Source organism: Centroberyx gerrardi, chromosome 21 (genome assembly GCF_048128805.1).
Source record: "Centroberyx gerrardi isolate f3 chromosome 21, fCenGer3.hap1.cur.20231027, whole genome shotgun sequence".
Classification (NCBI taxonomy): Eukaryota; Metazoa; Chordata; class Actinopteri; order Beryciformes; family Berycidae; genus Centroberyx; species Centroberyx gerrardi.
Window position 1 is genome coordinate 5,737,098 of NC_136017.1, and position 12,572 is coordinate 5,749,669.

General features: G+C 42.1%; 1 protein-coding gene across 1 annotated transcript in view; it reads left to right on the top strand.

Moving 5' to 3' along the window:
• col5a2b (collagen, type V, alpha 2b) overlaps nucleotides 1-2,850 on the top strand; it is a 42,652-nt gene extending 39,802 nt beyond the window's left edge. Inside the window, exons 53-55 of the mRNA XM_071923691.2 lie at nucleotides 608-798; nucleotides 1,250-1,492; nucleotides 1,588-2,850. Coding sequence (XP_071779792.2) covers nucleotides 608-798; nucleotides 1,250-1,492; nucleotides 1,588-1,734 — 581 coding nt within the window. The 3' untranslated portion in view covers nucleotides 1,735-2,850. The remainder of the gene's footprint in view (nucleotides 1-607; nucleotides 799-1,249; nucleotides 1,493-1,587) is intronic.
• The last annotated feature ends 9,722 nt before the right edge of the window (nucleotides 2,851-12,572 follow it).

Below are 12,572 nucleotides of genomic sequence, written 5' to 3' on the forward strand. Positions count from 1 at the left end.
TCTAACCCCAAGAAATTAACAATATTGCAACTGTCAGATATATGGAGTACATATAAAGACAAAAAAAAAAAAAGATAATACTAAAATATTTTTAAGTGTGAGAACAAAGAGTTTGATATTGTTTTTTGAAGGCTGAAGTCACCGAAAGCCGATATTTTGTGCCGATATTTTTTTCAATATCTTTAAATTTGCCCATTTTCATGCCAAAAAATACAAATATTCAGACTTTTATTATCTGAAAGAGCATCATGGGACACTCAAACTCTCCACTGAAACCTAGACTAATGAAATTCCTTTAGGATTAGCCTAGTTATTGAACAATTAAATGCGTAAATAATAGAATATGCCAAGAAAATAACACGTTATTGCACATTATATGCATGCTTTACAGACTGTTGTTCTGTAGCTGTAGTCAGGGAGGAACCTCCATCACATCAGCAGTGGACGACATGACTGGCTGATATTTAATAAAAGGCCAATATATCAATCTGTTATGTTTTTATACAACTCTGGATCAGATATTTGTATTTAAACGGCTACAGAACTGTGTGTGTTGTGTGTGTGTGTGTACTTGGTGTTAGTCGTTTTCTTTCTGCGTGTGATACAGGTGAGTACTGGGTCGATCCAAACCAGGGCAGCACAAAGGACGCCATCAAGGTCTTCTGCAACATGGAGACCGGTGAAACCTGCATCTCTGCCAATCCAGCCAGCATTCCCCGCAAAGCCTGGTGGACCAAATCCACTCCCACAGCCAACAAGCCCGTCTGGTTCGGAGCCAGCATCAACGGAGGAATCAGAGTAAGTAACCATCAGTTTTATTAGTGTCCGTACTTCTAATCCATTTGTGATCCTGCAGGGAGAAACAGGCACATTTTTCAAGATTTTTTTGTTTGTTTTCCATAAATTATTGATATTTTCATTCAGAGCTTTAAAACAGTATTGTAAATAGTAGGGGACAATGAATTATATTGTTTAATTATTAATTTTTGAATCAATAAAATGCTGTTGATCAAACTTTTTCTGGTGTAAAATGGGTCTAATACACTTTGGCTACTTGCTGGTCAGGTTTTTGCTGTACCAGACACTTGGCACTGGCAGATAAACCAATCATTGTCTGGGCTTCCTTTTCAATTCTAAAAATTATTTTGGTAATTTTTGGAATCCAGCAGTGTCAGTCAACTATTGCCAGCTGACAATAAAGCTTTCTCGCGTTCTTCCTAATCGTGTCAAATTGATCGTGCGATTTCAGTTCGGCTACGGGAACGAGGAGGAGCAGCCCAACGCCGTGGCGGTCCAGATGAAGCTGCTGCGGGTCTTGTCCAAAGAGTCGCACCAGAACGTCACCTACCACTGCAGGAACAGCGTGGCGTACAAAGACGAGACGGGCGGCAACCTGAAGAAAGCCCTCGTCCTCAAAGGCTCCAACGGCCAGGACCTGAGAGCGCAGGGCCCCAACCGCATGAGATACACCGTCATCGAGGACGGCTGCTCCGTAAGTCGCCGGCAGCCAGTGGAAAGATTGAAGAGAGAGCGACAGGCGGCTGAACTGATGTATTGATCTCTTCTGTATCTCTTCTTTTCACCCAGGCGTCAAACGGCCAGTGGGGCAAGACAGTGATCGAGTACAGGACTCAAACCACAGCCAGGCTGCCCGTCGTGGATTTGGCCCCCATGGACATTGGCAAGGCCGATCAGGAGTTCGGTCTGGACATCGGACCGGTGTGCTTCTCATAAAACACCAATCCCCCCGACGCAAGATGGATAGAAGTAGCCCTTTTATTGAGGAGAAACATCATGATCAGAAATTTTATAGAATACGGATTCCTCGTTATGTAATGATTAAAATACATGTGCAGAATTAAATTTCACTGTAACATCTTTTAAAAGGGCGCCGTGTTTGTGATGCCATGTGGAAGTTGTTGAAGTTGCGGAGAAATTGGACGGTGCTACCTCTGCTAGCGCTTCCGTCTGTCACCGATGCCATGCCAGGCCGAGTATCGAGCACGAGCGTAAAGATCGACGATTGTAAGATGATTCCCGCCGCCCGTTCTTCTTCTCACATGGTTTGCGTTTCCCATAAGCTGTTGAACTACTCGCCGTGTTGGCCGGCATTCAGGTGTACAGGAAAGCCACGAGACTGGTGTGATGCTGACGTAATTTATTCATCTTTCAATAAATCTATAATCTGACTGGCACAAATAGTCTATGGGGAAATGCATGTGGGTGATGCCAACAGATGCTGGAGGTGCTCGACTCGAAAAAACCAAAGAAAGACAAAGTGAGGTGCAAAAGGCTTGAAAACTTGCATAAACTGGAAAAACAGCCGGCACTCTGGAAAAAATAATGAGTTGTAGCCTCTTTATTCAGCAGTCACAACGAAGACTGAATAAAGAAATTAAAGGCTACATAACCAAATATGTTTATGATGAATAAGGACATTCAAATTTTCAATAGTGCTGTTTTTTTCCAGTAGATGCATGGCAAGAAGCCTAGATGGGCAGAAGTTTATATGGCAACGACTAGTTTTTAAAGTTTTATGGAATTAAACAAAAATGCGAAAAACATGCTTGAACCTAAATTATTAAGTTCTGTGCAAGAACTCATTTACTCTTTCAACAGAAAACTTGTTTATCTCTCTATCTCTTTTTAGACGTGTTAAAACTTAAACTGTAAATGCAACATACAACTGTAAATTGCCAATTATTTGTTTATTGTTTCTGTTGATTATTGATGTGAGAATAAATGTATGTCTTTCTTTAGAGTGACTGTGCTCTTCCCAGGAAAAAAGAAGTGGTTGATGATCCCGAAAATCTGTTTCCACAATGTGTAGATAAATAAACACTCAATTTACCCTGCATTGAGAAAGCAGGTTTGAATTCTTATGCAGAATAACTTGCTTTGAAACAGAGTCCACATTTCCTCTGCAAGGCCAACAGAAATGACCAGAACTAAACTTGCCTTTAGCACAGTCTCCGTCTCACCTCTAGAGGGGGACAACGATGTAACAGATGATATTTGGTGGAGGCAAAGTGTCTTACAGCAGTGGTTTTCAATCCATGTAGTTAGTTACAGTTAATTGCATTCACCTGGCTTCCTCATTAGATGCCTAGAATGAAGACCAGCAGGGATCTGGGTCCTGAGGAGCAGGATAAGAAAACTACTGACTTATAGTGCCATGAGTGCATACATTTCTAGCCCAAGTGAGAATCAAACCCATATTCTGTGTCTTTATGATAAATTCATATTAAAAAGTAGTGTCAAACTAGTATCTCAGGCTAGGATCAGACGGGCATTTCTGCTGCATCCATCCTGTATTAGAACTGCAGAATGATTGTTGATCTTGAATGTTTTAGGCCTCCAGTAAAAGTAAGTCAGTATATTGTAAAATAAATAAATTGGTACAGCTGTAACATGCAGACAAGGGTCTCACAGCCAAGTAGTTAATAACCTAATAAACTTTTGACAGCTGATGAGAGTGAAACTTAATTTTTCCAAACAAGTCGTCATGGGGATAGGACCAAAGCAGCAGAAAAAAAGTAACTACAGCTCATTGGAAAATATAAGAGGTTACAAATTATTTCCATTATTCAATTCTTATTCTCTTTTATCTATCTATCTATCTATCTGCTGAAGGAGGCGGGCGGGTGTAGCCGCCATCTCCTATTTCAGCTATGAACCAAACCCTGATGCTTTTCCCCAACATTTCACTGTGTGTGTATCTTCATGCATACGGGTGTGTGAGCAAGAGGGAGGGAGTGAGAGTGAGGGAGAACGAGAGAGAGAGAGACAGAAACACAGAGAGAGAGAGAGAGAGAGAGAGGGCATCCTTACAGGAAGAAAGAGAGCCAGAGTTCAGGCAGCACATGTTTGCGGGTCGCCCTCTCCTCTCTCCCCACGGTGAAAGACGTGACACTCTCACCGTTTCCTGCGGCCCGGGCTCGGCCCACATCTGTCGAGCTGCTCATTTTTAGCCAGGGCTGCTATTTTCATTTTGATGCAAGGAGAATTCTGGGAGAAATTTAACCGAATGAGGTAAAAGTTACATCGTGTGGTGGTAAAAACATTTTTGGATTGTCCACTTTTAGGTTGTCCATCTTCTGAACAACTTTATTTACTTAGGGATATTTAGTGAGTGTGTGTATGCTGTTTTTAAGCAACACTCTGCTTCACACACATTCATCTATAGACATTCATACCTGTGAGCTGCCCAGTGCGATCACAATCTTCTATTGTTGGCCATACTTGCAATGAAATACTTGCAGAAACAGAGAATATTGGCGGATCTTGATGAGACTATTGCCTTTTCTTTTGCAAAACAATTAGCACTTCACAATTATTTGGCTCATTTGGATGCCAGGTTTGTGTCTTAGATCCAAACTCCCATTGACTTTGCATTGGACTGAAAAGGGGGCGTGGCAAATTAGCATCCGAGGTACATAAGCTGCTCATGTGACCCAGCTGGAACTTGGTAATTCAGGCTCTGGAACCGATTCAAACGTTTTGCCTATGATCACAATACTCCCCAAAGGGTAGAGAAAGACATATTTTGCTATAGAAAATGGGCGGCATTCCCCTTTAAATGCCTTGCTCAAGGTAGCTGTCTCCTTCCCCTGCCCAAACTTGATGCTTTCTGGAGCGGTTTTCCTTGCAAGTAATCCGCATTGCATCATGACTATGAAAGCTGTCAACACGACTGTTAAAGCTGCACTGGGAAATTTTTATACGTTGGGTGACTCCAGCTGGCAGCAAGAGGTAACTGTTTGAAATTTACGGACTTCAAAACCCAGAATTCATGTAACGTGACGTCAGTAACCTGTGCACTCCTCAGATCTGAGTTTCGATTCGTCACTTCCTGTGCGAAGATTTCCTGCCAGTGATCATATCTGACACTATAATTTCATTCGTGCAAACAGGGCAAATCTACAGGACGCTCTTCAGCCCCGCTTTTGTGATTTTGGCTGATAAGACCGGTGGATTTTTATGTAAAAAAAAAATCTTGCCTAGTGCAGCTTTAATGTTTGAGACACTTGTTGGATTCCAGCGGGTGTCTTCACTAGATGAGAGTTACCATTTCTCCTCCAAGTCACATCATGTTAAAATTATTTCTAAAGCACTTTTAACAAACGGGTTCATCACAAAGTGCTTTACAGAGAACAAAGGACATGAATACAGATAAAACAAGAGGCAAAAACAAGAATAAGCGCCGTGTTCCAGATGTGGACAGATGAAACCAAAGGGAAAGAAAAGAAAATAACACACACACTGGAAAGACCCTCCTTTAGTGTTTCTTTGCAGCATAATTTCGACCTGTGTTGGTGTTCGTCAGGCATACATGACAAAGTGTGCGGGTATTTTCTGTTTTTTTCCTCCTTGGTGATTCGTGCTGCAGCACCCAGCACCTGGTCTACTTTCTTTGGATGTGCATACACTGTGTTTTTGTTGAGATATGTATGCATGGACATACGGGGGCGCTGGTTGACAGAACTGATCCACAGAAACAGTCTGACTTCACTGTCGGCTTTAATTAGCCTCCTGTCCTGCTCATCTCAGAGGGGAAGTAGTCATTTCACGTTTCCTGAGGAAATATATGAGTCCAGAGGCTAAATTCTCTTCTTTCTCCGTTTCACTGCCCCTGTGTGTGTGTGTGTATGTGTGTGTTAGTGCGTTCCTCTTTATGCATTTGTACCTGCTTCACCCCGGTGCCGACTGTTGAGTCCGCGACCCCGAAATGACTTGGCAGCGGCGCCCGGATCCTGGCGGGGGTGTCCCTCACAACGGCCCCTTGTTCGGTGAGGAGCCTCGGTGAGATTTCCCAGCTACTCCTTTTCCTTCCTGTGCAACCCCCCCCCCCACCCCCACCATCACCCCCTCCACCCCCACCCCCTCCCCCACCCAACCACCCCCCCACCACACTACCACCACCCAAAACACTCAAAGGACACTGGGAAAGGATCCTCCGTTTCAGTCCGTCGGACTACTTTATGTTCATCAGATTCAAAAGATGTGGGATGTTTTATTAGGGGGAGAGAGAGAGAGAGAGAGAGAGAGAGAGAGAGAGAGAGAGAGACACTAAGGTTAGGTATCTTGTCCTGTGAAGTTGAATGTACTGTATAGTAGGGTTCGATTTTTGAAGTCCCATACCAATATTTCTGGATTTACACTGCTCATATCTGATTTTTTTTTGTGCCAATATTCTGTATATCTTCCATACATCCAGAATTTTCATGAAAAAAAGTCAAAAAAATTGCTAGGATTCAGTGTTTCCCCCAGAACTGTATTCCTGTTAGTGTGGAAAAACCTCTGAAACAGCGTTTAGACTCTCCATTGAAACCCAGACTAGGTTTTACACACTGACATTCCTGAAGCTGTTGAGTAAAATCATATCTTCACCTCCATCATATCATCAGATTTTTATTGAAAGGCCAATATCGGCCACATATATCTCCAAACTGACGTATTGGTCTAACCCTACTGTATATTATATGTATGGCACTGTTACACCTACATGTTGTCATGTGTTGAAAATGTGATTTTTCCTTTATCCTGAAAACAATCCCTCTGGTCTGGTTGTGTAGCGATAGAAGGAACTTGATCTTGAACTTCTGATTAAATATTTATCTGTTAATTAACTCTAAGCTCACATTTTGGATTTCAGCTATTTTGCCTCATACTGTTCACAGCATTTTTTTAAAATATTGCACCTATTTTAAAGAGTCATTTAGTAATCTGTGATCTTTATCGACCTCTATCGGCGACTACTAGGAATTGCATCAACATTGATGAACTTGTCCTCTCTCCACCCCCCCACCCCTCCCACCCCCTTGATCTACGGTGGCCTGCAATTGACACAAACAGTAAAATCACATTTTCACAATAGAGAGCAGTAAGCTAGCTAATTAGAGCAGAGATCCCATAGAAACGTCTAGTGAAGATTTACTGTATGTCATCATCCAAAATACTGCAGTAATGATACTGTTTTTTTTATGTACACTCCCTCTCTGTTCTCTCTCTCTCTCTCTCTCTCTCTCTCTCTCTCACACACACACACACACACACACACACACACAAACACACACACACACAAATGGAAATCTCATTTTGGAAAGAGGCTGTTCATACTCGCTCTCTCTCTCTCTCTCTCTCTCTCACACACACACACACACACACACACTTAACCCACTCACCCCACCCAGCCCATTCCATTGGCTGAGGTCGTAGCAGAGCGAAAGGGAAATGGGCCACTTTAACATCCCACCTTTTCCCAGATCCTGGGCGGAGCTTGTGTTTGGTGGAGGGGAAGAGAACAATGGCAGGAAACTGGGAGAGGAGCGAGGGAGTTCCTGTTGGCGGGATCATGGCGAAGACGAGAGCGCCGACACGCCTCGCACAAGTGGATACTGGCTCGCCGCCCTGGGCAGAGCGAGAGGAACTGGGCCCTTTAAAACTCTAATAAGCTTATTGTTTGAGATGTTTTGAAGAGATTCGCTCCTAAGTGAGACCTCCGCCGTTTGAAAAGAGCGGCGTCTTAGATGTTTTGGTCTCGTCTTGAAAAATAAATGATAGCACAAAATTAATTGCCTTTAAAGGGGTAGTAGGTAGCTTAAGTTGTGTCATCGCACATGAATGATGCAAGACGTAAGATGTAGGATGTAACAAGATGCATCATCCGTCCAAGTTTCGGCAAAATCGGAGCAGCGGTGTAGCAGTTATGGCCCTTCAGAGTTTGAAATTTTGACCTTTAATTACAGCGCCCCCATTAGGACAATCAGAGTATTTTTTTCAAAACACTGGATCACTGTGAAGAAGCATCATCCCTCTAAGCTTTGTCAAAATCGCACCAGTAGCGTCACATTACCTGATATATCACGTTTGATTGATGGACATACACTGCAAAAAATGACAAGCTGCCCAGTGATTTTAATTTGTTTCCAGATCAATCAGCTTATTTCATGATATCATGATATTCATGATATTTCATGATATTTTTATTTTTATAATTATCTCACTGCACTGGCAGATAATCTCGCTGGTTTCAATAAATTTCACCTGATACATGCCAATATGACTTCTTTCAAGAAGTCATCATAAAACAATGAAGAAAATCTTGAAACAAGAAACTTTCTCCAAGGCAATTTCACTTTTATCAAGTAAATGTTACATTATCCTGAAAAAACGTAAAATTTGTTGAAACTGGTAAAATTATCTGCCAGTGCATTAAGATGATTTCACAAAAAAAAAAAATCCTAAAATAAGCTTGATAAGTCTGGATACAAAATAAAATAACCAATAAGTTTGTCAGTTTTTGCAGTGTACAGATGGACACCGCCCGATCATCCTCTTCCCAATATTTTAAAGATCTTAAATGATGACTTTCAGGCCCGTTTTTTTTTTTTTTTTTTTTATTTGGATAGTAACATTCAGGAAGTGAACTCTTCAAGTGATGTAATCACACATGGGAGTGTGACGCTTCTCCAGAAAAACCCAACGCCAAAGTGGGCGGCGCTGCTGGAGAATCGCGCTCGGTGACGGGAGCTGCTCAGATAATTTATGACCCCTTGTCGGCGAGGCGCGGCGGTCTGAAAGGGCCACGCAGCGAGCGGCAGACTTCCTGCGGTCCCACCCAGGCCCGGGTCACATCCATACTGTACCGCCGGGCCGCATCGCTCACCCTTACCCCCGTACGCCCTCCACGCCCTCGACGACGGCCAAGAACTCATTCCATTGTTCTCCAGAGTGCAGACATCCCCATACTTGCCTGGCCAGATCACGCTCCGAGCTGCGCTTTATTTGCCAGATGTGTTTTTTACAGCGGTTGAGTGTGTGTGTGTGTGTGTGTGTATGCATGTCTGTGTGTACACATGTTTGTGCATGAGTGATACAAAGGAAAAGCGTCTCTTTGTGTGTGGATTTACCAGAAAACACTGCTTATGCGTGACTCTTATGAGGTGGAATGACTGGAATGACTGGAATGGCTGCAAATGGCCGCAGCATATTGTTTCAAGTTTGACCTCGTCCCCTCTCCTGTCGTCTGAGCTGGAGAAGAAAAGACAAAGTACAATGTGACACTTTTGACTTGAACCTGTCCAACACATTTTTTCTTTTCAAACTAAAGCTTATTATTGGTTGTATTCAGGGTTTGGAAGGTTTCTTAAGAAATTAGATCCATTACGAATGACCAATTACCCGCTTAAAATTGGTTTAAAATTGTAATCACTAATGTAATTCACTGGGTTACTCAAAGTTATTAATGTAATGTAATTACTTTGCCTTAAAATCTATTAATTGAAAGTATTCTTACAATTCAAATAGTGTTATTGTTGTCTGTAACCACAACTAAGTGAGAGGAAAAAAACAATCAAATATTGTTTCAAGAAGTGCCACATGTATTGTGTTAGTGTGTCCATATTCTTACAATTAAAACACCATTTTGCCCTCAAACATGTTTGAATTCCTCTAACTGGTAAAACTGGGGCAGCTGTAGCCTAGAGCTTAGAGAGGCAAGCAAATGTAAAAGCTTTCATGAACTGGAAATAGGTTGAATCACTGTTGTGTTTTATCAACCAGCGATACAGAGAAGCAAAACATTTATTTACTTGCATTCATTTATAGGAAAATGTTAAGGATTATTGCTGCTTTGTATGCTTTTTTACAGTAATTGTAACACAACACAGCTGACATTTTGTCTTCTCTGTAATCCTGTTACATCTACTGTTACTCCCAAACTCTGCTATTTATTTCATCATATGGAGAAAATGCACTGCTCATTTTGTGAGATAGTTCAGGAATTTGATCTGAGGCGAACCCTCCCATCTGTCTGATACCGACTGACAGACGCACGGCGAATGTCTTCTTCACACAGATGACTGCAAACCATGAGATCGTCATGACGACACCAAAGGCTTGAGACACTGATCAGAGTTATGTATTTATGAGGGTTATTTATAAATTAAGTTAGGTATAGGTCATTTTCAGATAAGGAAAAACATGAATGAATGAATGAAACCTTTATTGCTTCGCACAAAGAGCCCCCCCCCCCCCCCCCCCCAACACTGAATACAAAAGGTCAATATACTCTGAATGCAGGTCTTGTAAAACAGTGTCAGCATAGTTCTGTCCACCTTAAAACTTCTAAGTTTCCTTAAGAAGTAGAGACGTTGCTGAGCCTTTGCAAACCTAGCATTGGTGTTAGCATTCCATGTCAGTTTGCTATCAATAATAGTGCCCAGGTACTTATACTCCTGTACTCTTTCAATGGTTATGTTGTTCATAATTACAGGGGACAGACAGGAGTTTCTTCTGAAATCAATGATCATTTCTTTCGTTTTCTTTGTGTTTAAAATCAGTGAGTTATCTGAACACCAGCTATAGAAGTGGTTAATCTCAGCTCTATAACTGGTCTCATAAAGACCTATCAGAGCCGCATCATCTGCAAATTTTATCATTGTACAATTATCCTGATGGCTAACACAGTCATTGGTATAAGATGTGAACAGCAGAGGTGAGAGGACACAACCTTGTGGTACCCCAGTCTGAGTGCTGATAGATGACTGTCCTCCATGGACATGGACATACTGTTGCCTCTCAGTAAGGAAGTTGTATATCCATCTTATGAGGGTGTGATTTACATCCATGCTACCCAGCTTCACTGTCAATAGATCTGCCTGGACAGTATTAAAGGCAGATGAGAAATCAGCAAACAGTATGCACAGATGATGGGGTTTCCAGGTGTTTGTAAACTTGGTTCAGAAGTGTTACTGTTGCATCCTCCACACCCCTCTTTGCTCTGTATGCAAATTGTAAAGTGTCCATGTGACCATTGGTTTCAGACTTTAAATGAGATAAAACAATTCGCTCAAAATATTTCATGACTACTGGAGTTAAAGCTACCGGTCTAAAATCATTTAATTCAGAGGGATTTGTCTTTTTAGGTAGTGGGATTATTTTAGACATTTTCCATAACCTCGGAATTATTTGTGAGTCCGGTGATGCTTGAAAGAGTCTGCATGCACATGCACACACACACACACACACACACACACACACACACAGAGTCAAAATCTTACGTAATCGAAACTGTGTAGAATAGTGTGCCAGGATCACATGGCTCAAGTTTGTATGTGTGTGTGTGTGTGCCTCAATTTGTCGGGAATCTAACTATAAACAGAAGGCAGAAAGACAAGTAGGGAGGGGATGCACCTGTGTGGCCAAGTTTGAATTATGTCCTACACGGCCTCACGCACACACACACACGCACACACACGCACACACACACACAAACACACACACAAGCTTGAGCCACGCGATCCTGGCACACTATTCTACACACAGTTTGGATTACGTATGATTTGGACTTGGACTTGGACTCATGTCACCCCCTGCTGCTCTCCCTCCACTTGTTGCTCATATCAAATTTATGAATTCAACCCCATACATCCTGACAATTGCTCAGTCTCACACACCAGCCAACCTCAAACCAGACTCATCTCTTCTCCCTCCGAGCCCCAATGGTGGAAATGACTGATTCACTCCTCTATTCGCTCTAATACATTCTTACTGTATATTGAATTAACAAAAAAAATCTTTGATACCTCTCCTTAACTCTCATTAGTTTTATGTCTTCTCCGAGCACTTCTCTCTAACATGATCATTATAGGATCACGGTCTGAAACTCTACCTGAAAGAGCAAGTACAGCCCGGTTATGTCCTAGATTCACATCAAACGTTGGGAATCAGACAAACCGTTTAGCATTTCACAGATTCCCCACTGAAAAATGGATTTGAAACAAATGAATCTCAAGAATCCAGAGGGATAGAGGTTCACATTTCAAGGTAATATACTGTATTTAGTCCAATATAGCTAGCTACTGGAATCTAGCCTAGGGTGCTAGCTGGTAACCTAGCTAAGTTCCAACTTCAAGCAGTTGTTGTAGTTGTTTTTCCCGAGATTGCTTGCTAATTTGATACCTGTTAGGTCTATTTGATGTGTTGAAGTAATGTTAGTTTTATATGCCAATACCTTCCAGGTAGAGCCTCCCACCCTGACTGTGAGTCAAGTACATGGGTAAGTTTGTGGGTATAAGTCACTTGGTTACTTGTAATGTTGGCGATTTAGGAAGTGAAGCTTTTTGTACTGTTGCATTAATGGTAAATTACTCTATCTAAATGCCTAGTTAAATCGATCTGGCCATCGGTGGAACAGACTGAGTATTTTTCTTTTCAAAGTCCAACTTTCCTGAACCTCTCCATTGCTTATTAAAACCCTTTTGCACTAAAACATGTCGTGTCGCCTTGTGACCATGCAGGGGAGTAAATGGGGTGTTAGGGTGACCCAGAGGCTGGAGAGACCGTCCCATAACTGAAGGGTCAACAGCCAGTGTGTGTCCATTAACAGGTACGTGTCCTGACCAAATGTCCTTGAGCGAGACGCAGATCCTACCTGCTCACCTATTGGAAGCCGCTCTGGATAAAAACATCAGCTGAATGCCTTAAATTTCCAGTGTAAGCTTGCGGAAACTGTACCAGTAAACAAGTGTTAGTCATGAGACTTAGAGGAAGTGTTTGCTACCAGTACG